The sequence below is a fragment of the Mus caroli genome, chromosome 17, assembly GCF_900094665.2.
Source record: "Mus caroli chromosome 17, CAROLI_EIJ_v1.1, whole genome shotgun sequence".
Classification (NCBI taxonomy): domain Eukaryota; kingdom Metazoa; phylum Chordata; class Mammalia; order Rodentia; family Muridae; genus Mus; species Mus caroli.
The window spans coordinates 23,849,775-23,875,098 of NC_034586.1; the positions used below are offsets into that span (position 1 = coordinate 23,849,775).

Here is a 25,324-nt window from a genome sequence, read left to right on the forward strand (position 1 = left end):
GAGCTGAAGAGCATCTCAGATGTTACACTGTGATGTGGCAGGCAGGTAGCCCTGAGAGGGGAGGCTGGAGATGAGCAGCAGGTGAGTAGAGATAAAGCTCCTGCGAAGCTCCCTCCCTCTCTGTGGCCGCCAGCCTCCTTGTAGCTGCTACACTGTATTTGAAGGGGGAGAGGAGCAGCCAGCCTCCTTGTAGCTGCTACACTGTATCTGAAGGGGGAGAGGAGCAGCCAGCCTCCTTGTAGCTGCTACACTGTATCTGAAGGGGGAGAGGAGCAGCAGGAAGTCACATGACAGACACAGGCTGGCCACATGTGCAAGCCGAGAGGGATCAGGAACTGAGACAGCCTGACATTCAGTGACTGCAAACTCCAGGTTGGATAGCACATAGGAAAGTAGCCAGGAGGTCTACTAGTCACACTGCTGTCCTGGGCACTCTATGGACCTGTGAAGTGGTGAGCAAGCAAGAGGACAGCGGTGCATGGGAATGCACATAGTGCGGTTGGGGTGATGTTCCCAAGAGCTGTACTGCACTTGAGTGAGAAGACTTTGGTCTTCTTGCCTGTCCTCTGTCTACAGTCCTCTCTCTGCTCCTGTCACCTTGGTGACCCCTCTCCAGGGCTGAGCAGGGAATCCCCTTACTCAGCTTTCAGAAAGAGAAGGTCACGCCAGTCCTCAGGCCCTTCCGTCTCTCCCTGAAGGCCCAGGCTGGCTTTACATGGCAGACGCTTGCAAGCCTCTGTGACTCTGTGAATGGACAGCTTGGCAGTTGAGTCTCATGGGGCAGCATCTTCTCCCCAGCTTCTGACTCAGGCTCCTGACAAAACCAGGCCTCTGGCTGCCTCCCTCCTCCTGCTGCTGCAGGCTTAAGACAGCTCACTTTCCCTCTCATCAAATAAGCTTTGTGAGTAGTGCTCTGTATTTCCTTCCACAAAATGTTTTGACAAATTATATGGATATGTACATGTGTGGTAAATACAAAAAAATAGTTGAAATGTGTAAGGGGGCAGAATATGTTGAATTCACATGAAAGTGATTTTAAAAAATAAAAGCAGTTTGATGTTCAAAAGTGAGACAAATTATGCTCACACAAGAGATCAGAGATAGCTCTATGAAGAGAGTGTCTGAGCCAAGCCCTAAAATAGAGACTTCAACTTGGTAGGTCAAAGCTGGGGAGGGAGATGACCAAGGTTCCAGGCAGGGGTGTGGCACACAACAGTGGGTGGAGGGAGAGAGGAGGTGGAGAGTAGCCTGGAACAAAGAGAACTTGTCCTAGAGGTTGGCTCTCAAATGTCAGTCTTTATTCCAGAGACAGAGCAGTACTGTTGAAACTTGAGGAGTGGGGTGGCAGCCTGGGGGCCACATGCTCTGAAGGGTAGAATTTGGGAGTCTTAGCTTGGAACAGGCCAGAGGCAGGAACAGCTTGCAGCTAGGATTCTTCCCAGAGGGGCAGGAGGAAGTCAGGGGAGGAGGAAGGAGTGGGACAAGTCTGAGGGGTTAGGTGACAGGGGTGCAGCCAGGTATGGGTGAGCAGGACTGGGTACTGAGGTGTCCAGCCTGTGTTCTAGGAGAACACTGTGTGAATTATGCCTACAATGCCCAGAAACGTGGTCCTGATGACTAAGAGAGATGCTGAAGATCCCAGGACTGAATGACCTCTGCAGAGATGAGCACAGGGCTGGGTGGAAGTCTGTTAGTCACAGCCCAGGTGGCCGTTCACTTTCTAGCCATTGACACGGGAAGGGGAAAGCATTGGGAAGGTAGTCCCCAAAAGCTGGGTATGTCTCTTCAGTGCAATTATGCTATAGAGGTGGCAAATTTGAAAAAGAACAGCCTTAAAGGCTAGGCATGGGGAGCTAGGACAAGATGGTCACAAGTTCCCCATCAGCCTGGACCACAAAGTGAAGCTGCTCTAAGCAACAGCCACGCCCTTTATCCTAGGTGGCTAGAAAGTCCAGGTCAGGGGAGCGCAGGAAAGTAAGCATGTGAGCCCAGTTACCACTATGTCCAGTGACACAGAGCTAGAGGACAAAGACTAGGAAAGCATCAGGTGATTGGGAGGCCACTGGTAAATCCTGATGGGGCCGTGCTTCTCTGAGGCAGATCACAAGGAACAACAGTTCCTGGGTTCTGTCTTGGTGACAGAAGGGAGCCCTTAGGATGGCTGTGTTGCTTGCTGTCTTCTTGGGAGACTGTGTCATGTCCTCTGGAACAGAAAAGACAGTCACTCTGGTGGTGACATCAGAGCTTTCAGGAAAGAAGAAGAAAGATGTAAGAAGTCCAGGCCAGGGCAGAGGCTTGTGTTTGAACTCCTGCTCACTCTCTTTTGGCCGGGACCTTCAGAGTCCTGTGCCTTCTCGAAGCGTCAGCATCTGTGTAAAGAATCCTAAGGTGCCATGGGCAGAGCTTCCTGGTGGGAAGCCATGGAAGCCAGCTGGATGCAGAGCTTAGCAAGGAACCCAGGGAGGGGGAAGGGAGGGGCTGAAGGGTGAGATGAATCTGGAGGAATGACAGTCTTAGCTCTTCCTTGAGACTCTAGCAGGCTCAGCACCGCAGCAGCTACAGAAGAGAAAGCAAATGGTTGTGAATACCCAGTGTAGGAACTGTCCAAAGCCATGGGGCAGAGAGGCCAGGCGCCCATAAGGTCGCTTGCTAGGGAAGATGTCACAGCAGGAGGAACCTGATCCAGGCCAGGCTGTTAATGGGAAGGGCAGGGAACTATGACAAGTGGTGAATAGCCTCCTCAGGGGACTGGGGAAATGGCAGTGTGTGCAGTGAGGTCACCAGGACCTGGTGTGGGGCAGTCTAAAGTCCCAGATCTGGGCTGTCCCCATGGGCACACAGGGAAGGATTGCTTGTTAGCCAGCACACAGCACCCAGAACCAAGTCTCAAGGCTGCTGGACTTCCAGCTTTGGTTTTCTTCAGCCTGCTTTCAGGACTACTTGGAAGAAAGCATCCCCTTAACACAGTCAGGAAAGTCAACCAAGCTCTGTGTGGGCCGTGACCTTGCAGAGGATTTTGAGCATGGCTGTGCATAGAGAATGACATAGAGACGGCAGTGGCTCCCTGGGCTAATAAGTGCCTGCCTAGCACAGGCACCATGCTGGGTGGTTTCCCCTGGTCACCCCATTGTTTATAACTCAAGACTCAGCTTCAGGTTGGGGCTGGTTTTGACCCTGTGTAATAAGGGTGGGGGAAGAGCCCTAGTCCACTGAATCAGACCCACATCTTTATCAATGTGACTAGAACCATTCAATCCAAAACCCTGATTCAAGTCACAGAACTGGGAGGGACCACAGAGATGTGATGTAAGCACAGATTCACACCTGGGTGTCTCGGACACCTCCTCATGTATCTCAGCTGTTTATGCTATGAAAAGATCATCCCAGGAGGGAAAATCCCTGGGATGGAGCACACCCGGGCCTCTTGACCTCCATTCTAGTTTGTGTTCTGGTCTTAGGTTGCTGTGGACTGGAATGGACTCTTTCAGATCATGGTCTGTAGGGGTTACCCAGTCAGGACCTTTCTCCCGGAGAAAATGTGTCTTCCTAGAGCAGGGCAGCCTTGTGCTGAGACGTGGTCTGGGGCACTCTCTACTGTGACTGGGCACTCAGAGAGCCCTAATCCTAAGGACAGAAAGCAAGGCAGTGTGGTAGCCTGGCTCAGGTTAGCTTCTAACATGAACTGCATTTTCCTGCCCTGGCTGCAATGAGCACAGATTACTGGAAATGTGCAAATACTAAATGTTATTATTCCAGAGTCCTCGAGACCCCCGCAAAGCATCAGGGCCCGCAAAGCATCAGGGCAGTTAATGCTCAGCACAGAAGACCCCCCAAGGCCCAGGGCCCCCAAGGGAAGGGACACCAGCACCAAAGTGAATAAAATGCACTGCTGGGAATTACCTGCCATGCTGGGAGGCAGAGCGGGAGCTTGGGTGTGGAGAGAGGGAGAGACAGCCCACCTCCCCTGTGCAGATCCTCTGTCTCCTGGAAGGACTGACTGTGGGAGGAGAAGGAGGCTCTGCTCTCTGCTCCTCCAAGAGCTCTGGGCAGGATTTGGATTCCTGCTTCCCGGGGACTTGCCTGCCACTCTCAAACCTGGCAAGGCTTCCCTTCCCCTTCAAAGCCCAGGTTAGAGTCCACTACCCCGAGAAGCTCCCAACTCATCCCAGTCACACCTGACCTTCCTCAGAGCATCTGTCCACCTCTGCATTCCATTCCTGAACCTGCCTTCCTTTTCCTGCATTGAGCCAGGCATGGCTTCTTCATCTCTGTATTACCTGGGCAGGCCCCTGAAGGCAGAGATGCACACACTCACTCACAGAGTCAGTGAGGACATGTAGCCGGCCACTCGGTGCTTCCTCAGAGTTTCAGGCTTTAGACTTCCTTTTACATCTCTGCTTCTTCCTCCCTTATGGAGAGGTCAGAGGATGAAGAAGATAAGGGATGCTTAGAGGGGCTTCTCATGTTTTGAGTTGTCTCTTTGCTGAACTTTGTGAGGGACGGAGGGATTGGTCTTACAGTGAAGCTGTGGCGGTGGATAGATGATGTTAGTATCTCATCTGAGCTTGGTGCGTCCTGGCCCGGACCTAAGCGCTCCCAACCACAGTTCAGTTCTCTCAGCAATTCCATAAAGTCGTGATAATAATAGGCAGAGATATCGAATAATGTGTGCATGGTCTCTTTCATGATTCTGTGTTATGTTAATACCTTGTCTCCGAGGCTGTATATTAACCTGCCCGAACAGAAGGAAACCATCAGGAGCCAGGCACAGCAGTGCATGCACAACCCCTGCATTCGGGAGTTGGAGGCAGGAGGGTGGCACCTGGGGTATGCAGCAAGACCTGGGGCAGGGAACTAGACATTGAATAGTTACTTTCCATCTATTAATTTGTGTAGGAGTGTCTTAAATATGTTCCTTTCTTGCTTTTTTTGAAAAAGACTCTTGCTATGTAGTCTGACTGGCCTGGAATTCAGTCCTCCTGCCTCAGAATCGTAAATTGAATTATAGATTTGAGCCGTGTGGTGGTTTGAATGAGATGTCCTTCATAGCCTTGGATGATGAAGTACTTGGTCCCAGTTGGTAGCACTGCTTGGGACGATTAGGAGGTATGGCCATGTTGAAGGACGTGTGACCTTCGGGATGAACTTTGAAAGTTTAAAGATTCATACCATCTCCAGTTCACACCATCTCCAGTTCACGTTCATTGCTTGGTGCACATGGTTCACAGTGTGAGTCCCGGATGCTTCTATTAGTTACTTTGGCCATGGTGTTTTACTCTAGCAATAGACAAGTCATGTAAGCTGCCATATCTAGGTTAGGCACAGCTGTGGGGATGGGCAGTGTGTTAGCTAACTGAGATCCCCCACGAGCATAGCAGCAGGCAGCTGTGACCTCAGCACTAAGTAGCAGGGTGGCAAGTTAGGGGGCAGCCTGGACTACAGAGTTCTAAGCCAGCCAGGGCTACCTAGCAAGACCCTATCTCAGTACACAAAGAGAGGGACAGACAGACAGACATGCTAAAGTTCTTGTGGTTCAATGGGCTTTTCAGGTATGGATGTCTTTCTTGGGGGAAAATATCATATAACTGTGACCATTTGTGAGTTGTACCTTCTGTGACTCACAGAGCTTCCTGCATCTGCAGATCTCCATCCTGCACAGACCCCTATCCCTTCTCTCCTCCCACTGCTTTCCCTGACATCTCTCTGGTATTGAGCTCTTGGCATCTGCCTCCCTTTCTTCATTGATGTCTGGCATGAATGAGTGGCTGTTTAAAGGCCTCCATTGTCAGCTCCCAGCAAGCAGCCAGAACATTCTCTGACTTGGGTTTTGAGACCTACCAGTCAGGGTGAGCCAAGCAGGCCCAGTTCTGGGCTGCGGAGATTTCCTTCTGTTGCTTCTCAGCTGCCCACAGATGGTTAACTAGGAACCTGGGAGCGGATGCAGAGGAGCAAGGGCCTGTGCTCCTGTAACCCAGGCCTCTTCCTGAATGCCTGCAGTTAGTGCAGCTTGGGCAGGAGCTATGGACAGTTGTAGCTTCTGCTGCAGTGAGCCTCTCCTCTTTTCCAGGGACAGCCTGAGCCTCCGTTAGGTGGTCATGTGTTACCTTCTCAACATACAGGATCTTGGGCAGCTTTGTTCTGGCTACCCATTGTCATAGTAGCTATTTGCAGCTGTAAAGTTATGACCTCCTCGGGCTTCAGTTACTCTGACTGGAACTTGCTGTCTCACTGGCGCGGGCTCTCTCTCTCTCTCTCTTCAAATGAGTGAAGAGCTCATTCAAGTTGTTTATGCCTTGTCCCCTGCTCAGGATCTGTGTTGTAGGGTCAGGATGAGTGAGTTGAGAGTTAAAATTCCGGAGCACTCAGAGTTCTACTCCTGGCGGGAGTGAGTGAGTTGACTGCCCCGCCTCTGCCCTGCAGACCTGCTTAGAGCTGAGTGGTGCGGGGCACCTGGAATGCCCGGTTGTTGGGGTTATTGGTCGGCAGAGGCTTTCCCAGAAGCAGCAGCGCTGTGAGACACTGCCATCACCCTATGTCTGCTGCTTTAGCACCTCATGTGAGTGTCATCTCACACCCCTTCTTCCCAGCTGCCCATTACATGGTGCGCTGGGCCTCCACAAGGACCTTGTTGCTGCTGGCGTATTAGCAAGAAAGTGCTGGGAGGGTTTGCATCTGGAACCGGGGTTCTCCTCACTGCCATGACAGAAAAGGGGTGTTGTGCAGTCCAGCCTGCTGTTTTAGATGGAGATGTTCAGCAAGGTGATCTGTCACCACAGCCAAGGCCACACAGCTAGAGAGGAGCAAAGCCAGCACCCTGTCCTGTGAAAGTTTGCCCAGCCACCTTGGGCAGAGCACACCATGCCAGAGCCACAGATGGCTCCTCTGTGGAAGCGCTGGACCCACACCCTCAGTTCTGCAGAGCTCCAGCCTCATGAGCAGTTCTTGGGCAGTTTGGATGGATCAGGGAGTTTGATTCCATGCATGCAGAGTAGCTACCACCTACAGAGACAAGATGCCTGCACATTAGCTTTGGGATGGGACCTGCTGCCAGGTCTGGTGTTTGCCTCTGTGGATGGCACTAGGGTAAATCCGTACAAGGACTAAGTTCCCATGGGGTGTCCCAGGGGGGTACTGGTGGGAGAAATGGACTTGGCCAATTATTTATGTTCCTTAAGAGCAGGTTTTGAAAGTGTGGTAGTAGCTAGCCTCAGGAACTAGCAGTGTCTGATTTCTAGGGTGTAAGAGAGGTTTCTAGAGAGCAGCAGCTGTCTCCTGGCTTGACAAACTAGCCTGTTTCCTTTTCCAGTGGATCAGCTAAGGTTAAACTTAAACAAATAAGAGCAGCTGGGAGCTTTGGCAGTGAGGCGCACACATTCTCAAAAAAAAAAAAAAAGGAAAAGTCTGTTGTCTGTTCCTGCGGAAGGAAAGACGGACGGATGGGCTAGGCGTGGATGTGGATCTGAGTGGCCTGGAGGAGAAAGGAAGCCGTTACTCGCTTGCGGTTTTGTTTTGCACTTTCAGTTAAGGAACTCCAGAAGTCGCAGGTTGCAGTCATGACCTCCCTTTTCCCCTAGTTGCTGCTTGCCAGAGGAAGGGCGGGCGGGCGGGCTGGCGGGCGGGCGGCTCTGAATAACACTGAGCCTTTATGGGAATGTATCCAGAGTCCCGGGAGTCACTCTCACTGGTCCTTACCCGTCCTTACTGTGTCCTTTCTGTCTGTAGCTCGTGCTTCTCCCCGCCTTATATAGCAAGGTCTGGTCGTTCACGTTAACAGAGATCTAACAAGAGGGATGGCTGCCAGGCAGCGTTAAGCAGACCAGCGTTTGGAATTTCATAAGCGCTCAACTTTGGGTACAGATTGAACGTGAACAATATGAGGCTGCTTTTCTCCCTGCTCTCTCCTCTCGTTCCCCTCAGCCCGTCCAGCCTCTCTCTGCCTGAACTCTACCACCAAGTGAGTGCTTCATAGGACCTCTGTTGATTTTTGCCACGTTTAACTTTTTATTTCTCTTTGTCCACTCCAAGACCACAGGCAGAGCGGCAGCGGCCGGAGCCAGGACTCTGTGGAGGGGCAGGACGGGCAGGTCCCAGAGCAGTTCTCAGGTCTCCTCCACGGCTCCTCCCCAGTGTGTGAGGTGGGGCAGGACCCTTTCCAGCTGCTCACGGCCCCCAGCCAGAGCCACCCCGAGTCCTCCCAGCAGGACGCCTGCCACGAGGCCAGCATGCAGCTAGAGGAGCCAGGCGTACAAGGCACTGAACCCCCGCAGCCCGGCGTCCCTGACCAAAGCAAGAGAGTGGGCTTGCCGGCAGGCCTGACAGCCCTGGCTAGCAGAACATACCTCGATGCATTGACTCACACAGTACCTCTGCGCCCTGCTGGTGCCGAGGAAGAAGACCAGAGCGGGCCCAGAAGCAGAGCCCCTCCCACCAGCAAGCCCAAAGCTGAGCTCAAACTCAGCCGCAGTTTGTCTAAGTCTGACTCTGACCTCCTGACCTGCTCCCCCACGGAGGACGCCACAATGGGGAGTCGCAGCGAGTCCTTGTCCAACTGCAGCATCGGGAAGAAGAGGCTGGAGAAATCACCTTCCTTCGCCTCAGAGTGGGATGAGGTAAGTCTGTCATGACCTCAGAGAGCTCATGCCTAGCCGCCCTGTTTTTAGCCCATCGTAGCTGGCTTCTGGGACTAGGATCTGGACGGGAGCTGCCCCATCCTGAGCACTGTGCCGAAAAGAGAGCCCACAACCCAGAGGGCAGGTCCCCGAAGAGTTAAGCCGAGGGCGGAGGCCCAGCAGAGCAGGGCTGCAGGAGGGACGGTTCCTAGAAATGACATGTGTTTGGAAACATTTGGAACCCATCTGCCTGGAGTGGCTTCAGAACAGCCATGGCACTTCTTGTGAGCCCTTGCAGAGGCAGAGGGAAGCCAGGCTTAGCAGGGCAGCAGGTGGGCCAGGGTGGGGATGCTGGGGAGGAGGGGCACCGAGGGGAAGCCTCCAGGGGAAGGCTTCTATTCTGAGTTCCTCCTGGCTATTCTTGCCGTGTTCTTGAGACCCAGAAGCCTCTTCCAGCAGATGGGTGCCGCCTGTCCCGCATTCCGGGCTTGGTGAGGCAGAGGCTTAGCAGACTCAAGATGGGAAGGCTGGTGTGAAGAGAGTGTTTTCAGTGTGAGACCTAGAGTTCTCCTCAACCACTATTATTGACTATTTGGAGATATAACCAGACTATTTTCCCGGGGACCTTTGGAGTGTCTTAGTGGGCAGAAGAACCTGTGTCTGAAGGATCGCCAAGTACCCGGGGGATGTTATAGTGCTGCCTCATAAGCGGCTGCCTGCCTTTGAAGTGGACTCAGTCTGTCTCCCAGGGACAATCTGGAGATGCAGTTAGCTCTCTAACAAGAGGGGACAGTACAGCCACCCTGTGCATGTGAACACTCTCTAACCGGTATCCCCAACCAGCCTGCTGAGGCTGCTGCTGCAGAGACAGGGCGGGACAGTTCCTCCTGCCCCTATCTCTAGATAAGACCAGGCTCAGGACTGTTTAGGTAGACACAGGAATCCCTGGGCAAAAGATGTTTCATTGCCTAGTCAAAGCTTTGGTGGCCTGTTCCAGAGTGGTGCCAAGCACCATGTGAAATTGCTCCTGGGTCCCCCAGCAGACTGCACTGAAGTATGTGTGTGTGTGTATGTCCCCCAGAACATGGTTAGGTTAGCACAGGAGTGGAGTGCAGACACAATCAGGAGCAGTAAAGGGGGCAGACAGAGGCACACCGCTGGAGAGTTTCCAGAAAGACCACGGAGAAGTGGAAGGAGACTGGAATTAAGGAGCTAATAACTCCTCTGGGTCAAGCCCGGTTGGGGCTAACATAGTGAATAGACACCGTCAACAGATAGCTGTTGGGGCTGGGAAAGAGGGTTTTGGGTTCCTAGAGTGTACACATGTAGATGGGGTGGTAAAAAGACAGGGTAGGAAATGGACTTGGGAGCAAACAGAGAGAGGCCTTGGAGTGGGCCCAAGAGCTGGGAACCACAACAAGACTGCATTTCAGAACTGCTGTGACGTGTCAGAGGGCAGCTGGGCTGGTGCCTGGGTGTCCTTGTCCTAAGATGTCCACAGTGCTGGGCACACTCGCTCAGGCATGGCACTGCCAGGCGGCCATACGTATTCTCACCTTGTATTTCCTCCTGGAGAATAATCCAGATCTGCATGGCAATACCCAGCCTGAGCAAAGTGGGCCACTTAGACCCATGCAGTGATGGGCTCTCAAAACGTGATGAGGCTCATGGGCTGTAACCACCTTTGCACATACATGAATGCATGCATATGTGCATACACATGCACACACAGGCACACACACATGCATGCACACTTTTTTCCAATATGGGGTTTCACTCTGTGGCATAGGCTGGCCTCACATTTAAGATTTGCCTGCCTGCCATGGCTGTGGAATTTGGGGATCATGGGTGTGAAACACCACACTGCACTCTGGACTTTTGTGGTCGCATTGGAAGCTTTGCTGTATTGTACAGGTGGTTTGGTTTGGTTTGGTTTGGTTTGGTTGTTGGCCTCATCATGTAGCCCAGGATGGCCTTGAACTTGGGGTTCCTAGGATTGTAGATCTGCTCTGCCATGCCAGGCTACACTGCTGGACTTTAAATCTGAAAAGGGGCAAAGACGGTTGAGCCATTATTGGAAAGAATTCATGTTTGAGCCTCACTTACAAAGTGAGGGTGTGCTGGGGGTAGTCCTGTGACCGGTGCGCGCTGTGCTGGGGATCACAGCATGTGCAAGACAGAAGCTAGAGCCTGACCAGCTCCTGCCTGAGGCCCAGGAGGGAGGGAGGGAAAGGCCCTGGGCAGCTGCAACTGCAGCACAGTGATGGTCTAGAAGGCAGGGCAACGTGGACACGGTTTGGGCCTCTGCAAATCTGGCTCTAAGGCCACCGTTCACTGCACTCACACGTTCTTAGGGGCCTCGCCCTTTGTTATGAAGCAGGCCCAAGTAGGGACATGTGTAAGTGTCTGTTACAATTCCTGGTGGGCCCAGGGGTAGCAGCTACATGGCAGGCTCTGTTATCACTTGCCTGGAGCTTTGGAGAAAGGACTGAACCTAGACTGTCTTCAGACCTTAGGAAAGGCAGCAGTGATGGCAGGTGACCCTCAGGTTGGTGGCCAAGTGCCTGGGGAGTAGTGGAGCTCAAGCCCTTCACACAACTGCCTTCCCCCATGGCTCCTCCCATCACAGACAGGAGGTGTGCATGGGCCAGCCTCCTGGATTTACCACATGCATCTTAGGAACTGTGGCCAGTAAGGCTGGGGGTTGGTGGCTGGGAGGGTGTCAGGGAGCATGCTCAGTTCATAGGTTTGGGGTTATGCTGCTTACTGACGGGAAACAGCCTTTGGCGAACTTCCCTGGGCAAGATGACTTCCTCGCACTGCGTGATGATGGTCTACCTCCAAAAGAGTGTCCATTAGCGACACCGGCCTTTTCCTCCCATTCTGTTCCTAGCGTCTCGCTAACCCAGGAGTGATGGGGCTTACTTACTAACCGGCTTCCCAAGAGGGTCTCTGACACCAGACTCCAGGTGGTTTCCGGGCTCTTGAGTGAGGTCAGAGCATGTTGTCCTGACCCCTGTGGCTCACAGAGGGGGAACTGAGAAGCTCTGTATGACAGAAGCTCCAGGTATCAAAGATGGAAAGCCACATGGGCCTCCCACCCAGCTAACCTGTGTGGATATTTGTTGCATGGCTGGGTTGGGTTGTACGCTTACTGATTTATAACTTTTCTCACCTAGTAACTGCACACCGTCGAGAGCTTTCTGTGGCAGGTGGGCTTTGGGGCTGGCACTCTGTATCACACTTGCTCTTCTTTGTGTACATGTCACCGGCAATGTACCCCAGGACCCCTGCCTGCTCTCAGTGCCCTTGGATCTGAAGGCTCCATGCTATGCTGTGTGGCTCCCTGGGCATCACTGGAGTTCCTAGACACTGGAGGAACCATGTTCCTCCTACTTTTCAAGTCTGTTCCCTTCCTTCAACCTTTGTTAACCTGTCCTATGCTCTGCATTGACAGTCCCAGGGAGAGCTGGGCTTTCTGCATCCCTCTGTTAAAGGCCACCACTCCTCTAGGGCCTTTGCCAGCAGCAGTCCTGCCCAGGTTCCAGCCCTCGTTTATCTAACACCAGCATGGGTTCCCAATTGCGAGTTGACCTTGCAGCCTACCTTCCACTGAGAAGCCTAAAATTCACTGTTTGCATAAGTAAGTGCTGGCTCATTTTGAGTGTGTCATTTGGTAGCCCATGCTGGCCTTGAACTCATAATAGTCCTCTTGCCTCAGGCTGTGACATCGCCACTCTACCCAGGATTAGTGTCATTATCGAGTCTTCTTCAGTCAAGTGTGAGGTCTTCCTCAAGCAGGGACCTCATTTGTGTCACCCCTAAACAAATGTGATGCTTTGTGCTGGAGCAGAGAGGATGTTCGAGCAAACTCCCCTTTGCTGGCAATCCTTGGGTGTTCTGGGTGCTGAGGTAGGGGTAGGGAGCAGAACTCAAAGCTTTTCCCACCTCCAGCCACAGGAAAGGCTCCAGGGCTCTGTCCTGCCAAAGCAGCAGTTTCAGTGATGGGCTCCATACCTCGGTCTCCTTAGATAGCCCCCAGCCTGTCTCCTGCACACAGTCATGCATACAGCAGCAAAACCGATCGATGCCAGAACTAAATGCTTTGTACACCACCATGTCTATAAACCAAGCCTCCCATGCCAAGCAAGACCCAAGGATACTAAAGCCACTTGCACAAGATGGTGGAGCCGCTGACAACCTCTTCAGGCCCTCCGGCATGCTTCACAGTGTCTCTGGAGTACTTAGGTGCCTAGTGAAGTCTTTTGACTCTGTGGTGTAGACAGTGAGAACAGACGATACATGAAGACTATGGATGTCAACTGTTTTGTTAGTTTATTTTCCTGTTTTTCAACCCAGGCTCTCACTGTGTATCCTTGGCTGTCCTGGAATTGACTCTGTAGACCAGGCTGGCCTCGAACTCAGATCCGCCTGCTTGCTTCCCAGGTGCTTGGGGTGTGTTTGTTTTCCCTAACTTTTCACTGTGTTTCACAATTGCTTGAAATTCAGATGTGGAGGCTGACTGTAAGAACAAAAATAACTGCCTGGTCAGGTTGTGGTTCAAGGTACAGAAGTCTGTGAGGTCAGCTAATTCCCCCACGTGCCTACTTTTGAATGGGATTGGAGATTATGGAAGAGAAAAATGACAGAAGGCTGCCTGTCTAATTAGCATAAACACGCAAGCCAGGAAACACTTGGCTGAAGGCTTAAGTGATAAATTTGTGTTTTGTAATCAGCTTTCATAAATATTAAAGAAGCGGGAGACGGTGGAAAGCAGTGACGTGCTCTGTATGCGTGCTCAGCTCCACACTTGCTCAGCAATGTCCACATGGAGAGTGTCATGTTCTCAGTCTCAAATGGTGGCTGAGGGACTCTCAGCTGAGCCCCTTCCTGAGAGGGGAAGAGGCAGCAGGCAGAGCACCCTGTCAGGCCGAGCCCTGAGCTTCCCCTTCCCAGCACTGCTCCTAAGAGCCAGCATGACGTCATCAAGAGGAGAGGTGATTGGTGTAGCTCCACAGAGGCTTTGGCTGCCCTTGCCACCTAGAGGTGGGTGCAGACAAGGAGGTCTGCCCTTTACCCGGAACCCTCAGCTTGCCACAATCTGCAGTGTGCATTGTCCCTTGGTATGTACACTGGCGTGCTTGATCCTGGGCACAGCCCTCCCTCTCTAAACAAGAATGTGGCTCTCCCACCTCTGGGGACAGCTCGGAGCTTGGAATGTCTATTTAAGTTGCTTCCTGGCTCACACTGGAGTAGCAGCCTTACCCTCTGAGTTTCCATTGGTTTTAGGTTTGAAGCATTGTCCTGGCAGCTCTACCTTTCGGACTTTGTGTCAGATCCAGGGGCTCTCAATATCTGCCATCTACCTGCACCTTGTAAGTCCTGGCTCCTCAGTCTGTGGTCAGACCAGTCAGCCTCCTGCTGCCTTCCTGGGCCATCATGACAACATGCCAGGGAAACAGAGAGCTGGACCCCGCACCGTTGGGCTTCCTTGAGCTGCAGGCGTCTCCTCCTACCCCCAGCCCGGCTTCCCTGCTGTCTTCACAGCAAGCAAGGAGCCAGTGAGCTCAGTGGGTACAGCACACACAACAGGGCAGATTCTGTGGTGCTGTATTTGTCAGCTGTGTGTGTGTGTGTGTGTGTGTGCGCGCGCGCGCGCGCACGCACTCGAGCATGCGTGTGCGGGGGGGGGGGGGGGGGGGGGACGACAGACTACCACATGAACAAACATGAGCACTAAGGCATGCTCCTCACTATGTAGTTGTCCTAGAAATCAACACATAGACCAAGGTGGCATCAAACTCACCAAGATCCACTGCCCTGCCTCCCAAGTCCTAGGGTTAAAGGTCTGCACCACCATGTTTTGGTTTGTTTTGTTTTTTGAGATGTATGTGTATGGATGTTTTCTGTATGTATGTGTGTACTGAATGCATGCCTCATGCCCATGGCGTCCTAAAGAGGTCATCAGATCTCCTGAATTAGAGTTACAGATTGTCAACCAGCACTTAGGAACTGGGGATTGAACCCAGGTCTCCTGGTCTTCCGAATGAGCAGTGCAGTCAGTGTTCTTGACCTCTGAGCCATTGCTCCAGCTCCCCTACATTTAAAAAAAAAAAAAAAAAAAGCTTTGGTGATGCATGACAGGTAGTGAAAGTTAATGTGTAGCTGATAAAAATGTGCTCTTTATTCCAGAGCTGAGAGTCATGGAAACATATTCTCTGAATTGAGGGAGGGGGTACCTGAAGGTCTCCCTGTGCAGCACAGACTGGCCTCAGATGCAGCAGCAGAGTTAGAGGGGTGCACCACCATGCCCAGCTTTCGCTTTCTAGGACATTCTTACACAGCCTGGCTCGAGTTTCATAGTCATGGCACTGACAGACTGTGGGCAAAAAGGGTTTGTATGCTTCTAAGCAGTTGTATCTGAGACACAGTAGGAGTCTCTCTTCTTTTCTGTGTGTTTATTTTTTTTCTCTGTGCAGTTATTCATCAGGCTGCTTTGTTGAGTGCCCGCTGTGTCCCAGGCACTGCTGTAGGTGCCGTAGGGAAAATAGCATCATTCAGAAAGACCAAGTCTCTCGCTCACGACATGCGCACTCCAGAAAGCAGAGAAGGAAAGGGTGAATGAGCAGGTTTGTCAGTGTGCTTGGTGGTGGGAGAAGGGCCACAGGCGAGGACTAGTACAGTGGGCAGGCCAAGGGAGGGTGCTTTTGAGGATGGGGAAAAGCTGGCCTGTGGTGTGGCTGGAGGCGGAAGCCACTTCCTGTTCATCTGTGCTGTAAAAGCTATCTCAGGTTCCACCCTACACTGTGTCGTCAGAGACAGACAGAGACGGTCCTGTGAGGTGCTTTCTTTCCTGCCTCTCTCTCTGTGCAATGTGGCTGCCTGTCATTCCTCGTCTGTTTCCCATTGGTTGGATTAGTTTATGTCGGCGCCTTTTAAACACTCACACATCATGGTTCTAAGTTGTGGGACTGTAATGAGATCTGACTTCCTGAGGCTTCCTCTCCATTGGGTGGACCCCTGAGTGAATTCTGTTTGGGGCATAGATGGCGGCATCCTTATCTCAGGAAGGAAGTTCCCATGAGTTCATCACATGACCAGGATTCTAAGACAAAAGAAGGGGTTCAGAATTGCTAAGGAAGAGAGTCAGCGGCCGGCCTGCGGTTGTTGGTCGGGTGTAAAGGAAGTCCGGAGGAGGTGAGCACTCATGTGAGGCCCTGCCACAGGGAACTTGCCTGTTGTGGCTTACATGCGTCCGTGCAGGACCTGACACATCTCACATGCACGCCCAGGAACATGGTGTGCCTTACGTGCATCCCTCCAGAGCCCGGTGCATCTTATCTACATCCACTGGAACATGATATATTTTGCATACACATCCCAAGGAGGCTGACCCTGGGTTACAAACAGTTCACCACAGCCAGGTGCAGAACTCTGAGATCTAGAGACTGCAGTCATCCTCTGGGCCTGGAGTTTGTAGGTCTACACACAGTAGGAGATTCTTAGGGACCAGAGATGATGTCCACAGACAAGTTTAACTGGCACTCTGTGGTCGACATAGCAGGTAATTGATTGGTGGGGGTGGGAACAAACCTTTTCTTTTTTTTTTTTTTTTTTTTCTTTTTTTAGTTTTTTTCGAGACAGGGTTTCTCTGTATAGTCCTGGCTGTCCTGGAACTCACTCTGTAGACCAGGCTGGCCTCGAACTCAGAAATCCGCCTGGCTCTGCCTCCCAAGTGCTGGGATTAAAGGCATTCGCCACCACGCCCAGCAAACCTTTTCTTGTACAACTCCAGGAGAGCAATTCATGCAGCTCGAGTTGGCTTCCTTAGGAATCGGCAGCACAGGGCTTTCTACTCCCTTGGGGTCTCTAACGGTCCAGGTCCCCAGCTCAGGGTTCCTCCATTGCTGTTCTTGCTGCCCTTTCCAGTGCCAGTCCCTTTCAGTGCCACCAAGTGAATAGGAAAGAAGAAAGCCCGGTGGCTCTGCTGTGTCTCACCAGCTCTAATGACCCAGTGTCTGGCACCACAGGATCCCTTGTCCATAGCTGTAGGCAGCCTGATTGTCTGTCTAGACAGGTGGGAAACTGCTTGAGCGCAGTAGGGGCTTACAAATGACAGTTTGTGGCAACCTGTTCCCGGCTGTCCTGATTTAAACAGCCAAGAAGTCATCATAAACACAAAGAAATGTGTGCTTTGTACAAATATTCTGGTTCCTTGCCATTTCCTTGTTTCTTTGGGGTTTGGGGGAGTTATTAAGGGGTTGGGTGTTGAGACAGGGCATCACTCGTAGGTCATTCTGGTGTGCAGCTCTTGGTGCACACCAAGGTTGAGGGTTACAGGCACGCCTTGAGCCCTCCCCCTTTCCACTTTCAGAGGCCTTGGCTTCAGCAGGATGTGTTCCAGCCCAGTGAGGCCTCATGTCTGTCAGGCAAGGACAATGTCCTGCAGTCCTTGCTGGCACACTGCTCCTGTTCAAGTCTCTCTTCAGCCACCAGCCCTGACTGGACAGTAGAGAACTGTGTCTCCACGCTGCAGTTCAGGATAGAGCTGCCCAAGCCAAGTCTCGGAGCTGTTTCTGTGCCTCTAGACAGAGTTTGTGCCTTAAGCAGCCTCCTGCCCAGCTCTATGGAAATTTGGGCAGAGCCAACTCTGAACTCGGAATTCTTATACTGTGGGAGTTTTGGTTTTTGTTTTTCTCTTTTTTAAATATCTTCTAATGGCCAGGAAAAAATATCTTTCTTTGCTGTACTGGGTCTTGCTGTGATACCCAGGTGGACCCTTCTTCCTCAGCCTCCTGGGTTGCTGGGATTACAAACAAGGGCGGATCACCACACTGGCCATGCAGCCACATGCAGTACTGAGTGAGGAGCATGGAGTGACAACTGTCCCCTTGCCTTCCCACACCCCAGTTCCTCTCCCTGGTTGTGATTTGTAGAAGCTCTGTGTGCCTGAAGGGACTGGTCCTTCTCAAAGGATGTCAGCTGCCCTTAGGGTATGTTTCTTGTGCTGGTGATGGAGCCCAGGGCCTTGTGCATGCTGGGAAATGCTCCACTGCTGAGCTGAGCTCTCCGCTGTCCACACCCCTATTCTCTTCTTTTCTTTTCCTTTTTCTTCTTTTCTTTCTTTTTTTTTTTTTAACATGAAGAAAAATATTTTAATTTTTGTTTTGTTTTGTTGTTGTTTTCTTTTTCAAGACAGGGTTTCTCTGTGTAGCCCTGGCTGTCCTGGAACTCACTCTGCAGACCAGGCCTGCCTCTGCCTCCCAAGTGCTGGGAGAAAAGGCTTGTACCGCCACCAACTGACAGATTTTAAGATTTTATTTTAATTACGTGCATAAGCAGGTGGGGGGATGTGTAGATGTGAACTCAGGCGCCTGTGGGTGGGGCCAGAAGGGGACATCAGATCCCCTGGGGGCTGGAGTTCCAGTTTGAACCTCCTGATGGGAGAACTGAGAACAGCACCCCATCCTCTGCAAGGGCAGTGAGCTGTATTGGCTGTGAGCCGTCTCTCTTGCCCCAGGAACGAACATCTCTCTGTAGTCAGATGGCTTTGCTCCAGTGATCTCTGGGTTTGCATCTTTGGTTAAGGAGACCTTCCCTAAGCACTAGCCTCCCAAAGCAGCTTTGTTTCCCCACCAGACCTTGCGGCTTGGGTTTCAGCCTTGGTCTCTTCTGTAACGTCTTTTCCTTGGTGAGCTCTCTGTTGGTTTGTAGCCGTGATCTGATCTAGTCCACAGTTCAGTTCAGTTCTTGAGGGGAGGACACTAGAGCTTGGGAGCTGAAAGAGCCGGCCTGAGGCCTCGGCACTGACCAGTGGAGGAGGTGGTGCCTTTAACATGGTTGAGTTTTAGAAGTTGGGTGAGCTTGATTTTTGTTTTTCAGTTGCTCTTGTTTCGATCATCAGAACACTTTGGAGTATTATCTTTATTTAGTGAGGATGTGTGCACATTCTACGTGCACACATAGGGTCTGAGGACAAGATGTGGGGGTGGTTCCCTCCTCCTTGCACTCTCGGGAGTGGGCCTCATGTGAGCAGCACCGCTTCCCCATGAGACTCAGCGTGGGGGCTCTTCTCTGCGGTCCCAGGCAGACTGTTGGCTTTGTTTTGTTTGCTTGCTTTTTTCTTTTGTGACTTACAAAGTGAAGTAGCGATTTCCATCAAATTCTTAAGTACAGCCTAGCCCCGGTCCCTTATGCACAGACTCTCTATGTGTTAACTAAAGGGCCCCGCCACCTTTCACACTGACACTTTCCATCCCCTCTGTCACCCATCACTATTCCTATGAGGTCCTGGGGAACTCCATTGTCATTCCAGTAATCCTGCCCTACTCATCTTTGCTGAGTCTCAAGGCGTGCAGAAGAATGCGTGTGGGATGCATCACGTGCCATAGGGAGGCCTCACCATGCCCTGCTTTATCCAGGACTTGCATGAGCCTCCCAGTCTGTCAGGGAGCGCAGTCACTGATGGCCACAGGATGCTCCTTGAGGTATCATTCCCATCAGGCTGCAATGAAAGTTGCTTTGCTGTGTAGAGCACATTGCTTTATCTTTTTATTTTTTTATTTTTGTTTTTGGTTGTCTTCCTTTTATCTCTGGTACTGGGTGATTGAACATAGGAACAGCCCTCGCCCCACCCCACGTGTACACACACACACACATGCGCGCGCGCGCGCGCGCACACACACACACTAGCTCCATCCCTGACCTATATCCACAGCCACCTGGCAGTCTTTAACTCTTCCTCCTGTGACTACTGCCCAGGAAATACAGCAGAGGCTCTTCCTGTGCTGTCACATTTGGCACAATCAACACAGGTCTTCCTTGTGTCCCACTGTGTGCCAGTGGCTCTGGCTGTTCTCCCTGACGGTAAACTCAGCCTGCTCCAGGTCAGAGAGACTTTCTCAGACAATTTTTAACAGCAGCCTCGCTCACCGTGACCTTAATCTGCAGCACAGACTCCTTTGCACAGTTCTCATTTGAAATCAATAGAACAGACGAAGGCTGGGAAAGCCTTGGGTTATAGACGATCCAAGCCAGATCCCAGCGGGCAGCCAAGGCTGTATGCTCCTACCTGAACCCGCCCTCCCATTTGTCATTAACCAAGGTTTCCTCTGACATGTCTGCCTGTCCTCTTCAATTTCCCCTTCTTCCTCGATTACCTGGACTGGCACAGCATCCAGGCTTTTCCAGGCTCTCTCATGGTGGCTGCCTCCTCATGCCCCTGATCATTTCACCTCACTGTCCCTGACCACAGGCCTCTGCCCCTCTGCCCTCTGGTGCTCCCTGGGCTCCCTGGTGCTGAGAGCAGAGTGCCAGCTCCTCAACTGGAGCTTGAGAGTCCCCTTATAAGAGCATTTGGTGTGGCCTCTATCACTGCCCTGCTGACATCTGTTCCTGTTTTCTGGCTATGCTCCCTTGCTCTGTTTATACCATATGCTGGCTCAAGATGCCTTTCTCCATTCCTTGTGTTGAAATTCACCCTTTATTAAAGCTTGCTCAGTCACTTCTCGTCTGTGTGTCCTTTGTCACAAGTCACCTTACTTTTTGGTGTAGAGGCTTTCACTGAACTTGGAGCTGATTGTTTAGACTGGTTGGCCAGCAGGCCCTGGGGGTCACCTGTCTCCACCCCATCGTCAAGGTTACAGATGTATGCCATGGCACCTGACTGCTTAGGGTCCCAACTCGGGTTCTCAGGCCTGTGCACGAAGCCTTTCACCCAGTAGGCTATCCCCCTGTCCCAGTTCCCCACAGTTATTAAAAGCCCACTGCATGCCTGGCATTGTTCGAAGAGTTGGCCCTGCCAAATGAAAAGTACAACCATGATAAATATGCAGCTTTAGCTGAGCCCTGTGGCCTAGGCCTGTAATCCCAGCTGCTCAGGAGGCTGAGGCAAGAGGACCACAGTTGAAGGCCTGCCTGGGCTGCAGAGTTAAAGGCCAGATGCTCTCTCAAGACAGAATAAAATGAGAGAATGGTCCGAGTCTGTAGCTCAGGGGCGTGGAGTGTTTGCCTCGAATGCTGAGGCCTGGGGGACAACGCCCACTGCTGCTAACCGCAGAGTGAGTCAGCCCACTCCCAGGCTCTTCACACTAAAGGGAGAGGCTGGGGTCCAACAAGGTCAAGCCAGTGAGATGATCACAAATGAAATAAAGGCTCTTGAAGACAGAGCAGAGAGCTGTGAGAGTGAGTGGCGAGGTGTGAGGCCTGGAGTGAGCCACGGAGACAGTGAGGAGCCGGTCCTGTTAGGACATGGAAAGGTGACCCGTCTGCCTCACACTTCCCTCCCTCCCCGGATCTGCGTCTGCATGGGCAACCCTCTCTCCTGGTACTTGGCACTGTGTGTATTGGTCTTGATTGCGTGTCCAAGGCCTGCCTTCCCAGCCAGGTCAGGACTCTCTGAGGTAGAAGGCAGGGGCATGCTTACAAGCCCTCAAGCCTCCCAACCCTCAGAGGCCATTTGGATATCAGAGTCAGCCTGGTCTACAGAGTGAGGGCCAAGACAACCAGGGCTACACAGAGAGACCCTGGCTCAAAAATGCAAGCAAACAAACAAACAAAAACAAAAAAGAAAGGAAGAAGAAATCTATCAAAGCCTAGAAGGATGGGAGGGGGCTCGATGTCCTCGGTCCTTAAAACGCAACAGCCCCGCTAAAGCTCTCAGGTCCGAGCCACCAGAGGCCTTGCCACAGGCCCTGACCTGGATTGGAGTCTTGCCCCTGAAGGGCACTGCATTTTGAATTTGCTTTTTCATTCCCTAGCAGTAAGTAGGCACACAGAAAGGTCCTGTTTCAGGAGACCCTGCTTTGCTAGTCTGCGGGTTTCTCGTGTGATGTCATGGGTTTGTCCCTCCTCCTCCACTTTATTTATTTATTTATTTTTTTTTTTTTTCAGTTACTGCAGCACTTTTATTTCTTTACACAATGACGTGTTGCTGGGGCCTAATGTTCTTCATTGAACAGTAGAAAACCAAAATTTGTCATTTCTTAATTGAGTACAGTGTAGGCTGTTTTACTCAAACATACAGGCTGGGGAAGAGGAGGTTGCACTTTACATTTAAATGTCTATCGAAGTCCTCGTTGCTGTACTATTTAGCCAAGGTCTCATTCTGTAGCCCTAGCTGGGCTGGAACTCAGGACAATCCTCCTGCCTCAGCCTCCAGAGTCCTGGGATTAAAGATGTAGATTCAGCTCACTAGGTTTTAATCCAACTCCATTCTCTGTTCTTTCATCATAAATAAAACAGTTGACATTTCTAAACACAGGGGGCACAGGAGCCCCTTGGCGAAGTCACCGTGTGCTATACATATACAGTTCTTTCTGCTTTCAGGGACCCAGATATAAGTGCAGAGCAGAGCTCAGTTTGGCAGGGTCAGAGTGCACAAAGCAAGGGAATGACAGCATTCCTGGGTCAGACCCAGCCTTGGGGGCGTTCTTCCTGCATTTGGAAGCACCTGCACTCCAGCCAGGTCTGTGCTGTGCCCTGGATTTGCTTAGTTTAGACCATTTTTTTGTTTTTTGTTTGTTTGTTTGTTTGTTTTTTAATTGTCCTAACTAAAATATGTTCCAAGCCAAGTATAGTGGTGCATGTCTTTAATCCCAGTACTTAGGAGGTAGAGGCGAGAGGATCTCTGTGAGTTCAGCCTGGTCTGTATAGTGAGTTCCAGAATAGCCATAGCTACATAATGAGACCATGTCTTGGAGGAAAAAAGTAAGAGAGAGAGAACTAAAGGGGTGGAGGGTGGGGGTGGTGGACAGACAGACAGACAAACAGGACCAATCGATCTAGATGAGGGAATGAAACATCACAAATCTGACCTGAGATTGTCAGAGGCTAACAAAGCCACAAAACTGAGTCCCAAGAGCTTCTGCTTGGACATCTGCCCACATAGAGCTGTAGGTGACAGGTGTGACCTTGCAAGGCCACATTGAAAGCTTAGCCTTGATTTCTGTGAATCCTGGCATCACAGCCGAAGCATACACGCTGAGACTTAGGCTGGTATTTAAAACATAAGTAAGCAGCTCAGTGAGACAGGCCATTGTGAGCCCGAGGGACCGGTTGCTATGTGAGGGGTGGAACAGGTTGGCTTAGGAACACTCTCCCTGAGTAACAGGCAGACTAGTGAGCAAGAGAGCGTGCGCTGGCTGGCCTCCCTGGAGCCCTGTTCTCAGCCAGCCTCGCTGGCGGCTGACCAGGCTGGGACAGGACCCTTTACATTATCAACAGGTATTTATGGATGCCATCTGTGTGTTAGCTGTGCAGGGTGCTGCAGCTCGGGGATGGGGCTGAAGGACACAACTCTTCCAAGAGCTTGCTGGGATGCAGGGGCCGTTCCCGATGCTGCAGGAAGAGCTTTGAGAGCAGAGCTGTTGAAAAAGCGCAGGGCTTGTCTCAGTGAGCTTCCCGATTTGATTTAGGTTTTTTGTGTTAGGTCAACAAGAATAGCTTTCTGGGTTTCTTATTTATTTAAGGCTGAAAATGTGTCAGAAGAGGATGGGGCTCATGTTGGTCTGCCCTGAGGACTCTATCCTGATACCACAGCAGCGTTAGGTCTAGAGTTAGAATATGTTCATTATGACAGAATTCTTCCCTACCTGAAGCCTGGCTGCTCAGCGCCCAAGGCTAGCTCTCCTGGGCCCGTCAGAAAGAGCCACCCTCCTATCTCTTCTCAGGCCCACAGTCTGCTGTCATCCATGGGTGTCCCTCTGAATAAAACAGAAAAAGACAAGAGTCTTCCCTGTGCATTTCCTGTGGGGCCTGCGAGGTTAGGACCTGGTGGTGTGTGCAGCACCAGCCTTCACTGAGCTCCAGATGAGTGTCCAGATGTCCTTCACGGTGGCCGCTCTGTCCCTCTGCACTCCTGCCTGCTCTGCATTCCAAGCGGGAGGGCTCATTTAAAGCCTGCTTGAGGCTAGCACAGCATTTCCAGCTCCAGTGCATAGCCTGGTTTCCCTTCCTGGGTGCTGTGATTAACTGTCATAACATACCAGGGGAGTGCCAATTAAGAGCATGATCCCACGCCGGGTGCTTCTGCATTGTAGGCTGCCATTGGGTGTGGCACCGTCTCACCTTGGTAACACCTTTAATTGGCATTCACTGAACCGTGTTTGACTCTGACTAGCCGGAGGGAGGGTCCTTGGGCTCAGACGCCTGCAGTCCTCGGCTGTCCTTGGCCTGCCCGCCATTGTGCTTGACTGGTTGCAACAAGACAGGGTGTTTGTGCAGCTTTGCTTTGTGAGCACCACAGCTGGAAGAGCAAGGAGGTGACCTCGGAGCCTCACCTGGCCTTTGACAAAGCCACATGATGGCACAGGCGGGCACTTGTAGAGTACATGAGTAAGCCCCGGTCTCCTGGCATCTGCCTGAGCGAGTAGAGTTGGCATATGCTCTCACTGTATAAACCCAGCGTGGGCCCGTGCCTGGCACATAGGATGAGGCAGTGCTACCTGTCTCCCTACCTGTTTGTGTACGTGGGTCACCCTGTGCTGTCACCGATGGCAGCTCAGTCTGCAGTTCTGCCTGCTTGTGCCCCTCTAGCTGAGCGTTGGTGAAGCGTGATCATGGGCCAGCGCCATAGCCTACAGAGGCGCCATGGGAAGTGCTCTTGCTGCTTCTCAGCAGTCTGGCTCTGACCAGCCTTCAGAAAGTTCTCATGCTCCCCAGCGTGTGAGGAGCCTGTTTCAGATGCTTGGGATGCAAGCATGGGCTTCCTTAACACTGGTAATCAAGGAAGGTTCGATGCAAGTTTTAGCTAACACATTTATAAGTGTGTGGCTGTTTTTGCGCCAATGAGGCAACAACAACAAATGAGGCAAACGAAAGTAGTTCACACATGTGGCTGCAGCGAGTGTTCCAAGCGAGTCACATTCTCGTTGTAAACTCTCCTTCTCCCACCTCGCCCAGGCTTTGGGTGTCTGCTGGCTGCCCTGCTGCTGGGGAGGTTCATACACACCTTATGATTCTGACTGCACTTGGCGTTTGGTCCTAGTTACCCTCTGAGCACCTATCTTGGGTTGAGATCTCCCAAAGCAGAAATTAAGTGCAAACTGCCTCTTTGGAGGTGACTTCAGTGGGCGCTGGTGGGAGCTGAGGAGAGGGACCTCCTGGGCTACAGGGCACAGACCTTCTTAAACTCTGAGGTGCAGCTAGAGCTGAAGATTGCAGTGTGAGCTGCTCCCCTGCTGGGAGGCAGGACAGGTTACTGATACTCAAGGTTGCCCCTCCCAGGAGCTACAGGGCTTACAGTTGCCAGCGCTGAGTGCGAGAGGCTATGGGGAACCCCTCAGCGACCTGCTTCCCCGCACGGCCTCTGCCGTCCTATGTGCCGCCCCTGGGGTCTTCAGAGCATGGCCACTGCCCTCTGCAGAGGAAGGTTTGCTGCAGGCAGCACAGGGGCTGAGGCAGCCTGGTAGCAGGAGGGGCTGTGTGCTATGAGGACAGACGGGCCCTCAGAGTCAGCCAGGGAGAACGGGCTTCTGTGAGTAAAGACGCAGAATTGAGTGGAGGAAACAGCTGACAACAGGTCCCTTTTCTCAGGACCCATGAAGGGAGAGAGGCCCTGGGTGACAGTGACAGTGGGGTCAGAGGCCCTGGGTGACATTCAGGTAGATGCAGAGCAGGTACTTCAGCAGACTCTCATCACCAGGTCTGTTTCCCCCAGGAACACTCGCCCAGGCCAAACCCGTCTCAACAACGATGGTTGTCATGCCACCCGATTG

The 25,324-nt window shown here is 52.0% G+C and overlaps 1 protein-coding gene across 7 annotated transcripts in view; it reads left to right on the forward strand.

The window, feature by feature from the left end:
- Anks1a (ankyrin repeat and sterile alpha motif domain containing 1A) overlaps positions 1-25,324 on the forward strand; it is a 154,280-nt gene that overhangs the window by 91,337 nt on the left and 37,619 nt on the right. For all 7 annotated transcript variants that reach the window (XM_021185968.2, XM_021185969.2, XM_021185970.2 and 4 more), the window contains one exon: positions 8,026-8,609. In XM_021185968.2, coding sequence (XP_021041627.1) covers positions 8,026-8,609 — 584 coding nt within the window. The remainder of the gene's footprint in view (positions 1-8,025; positions 8,610-25,324) is intronic.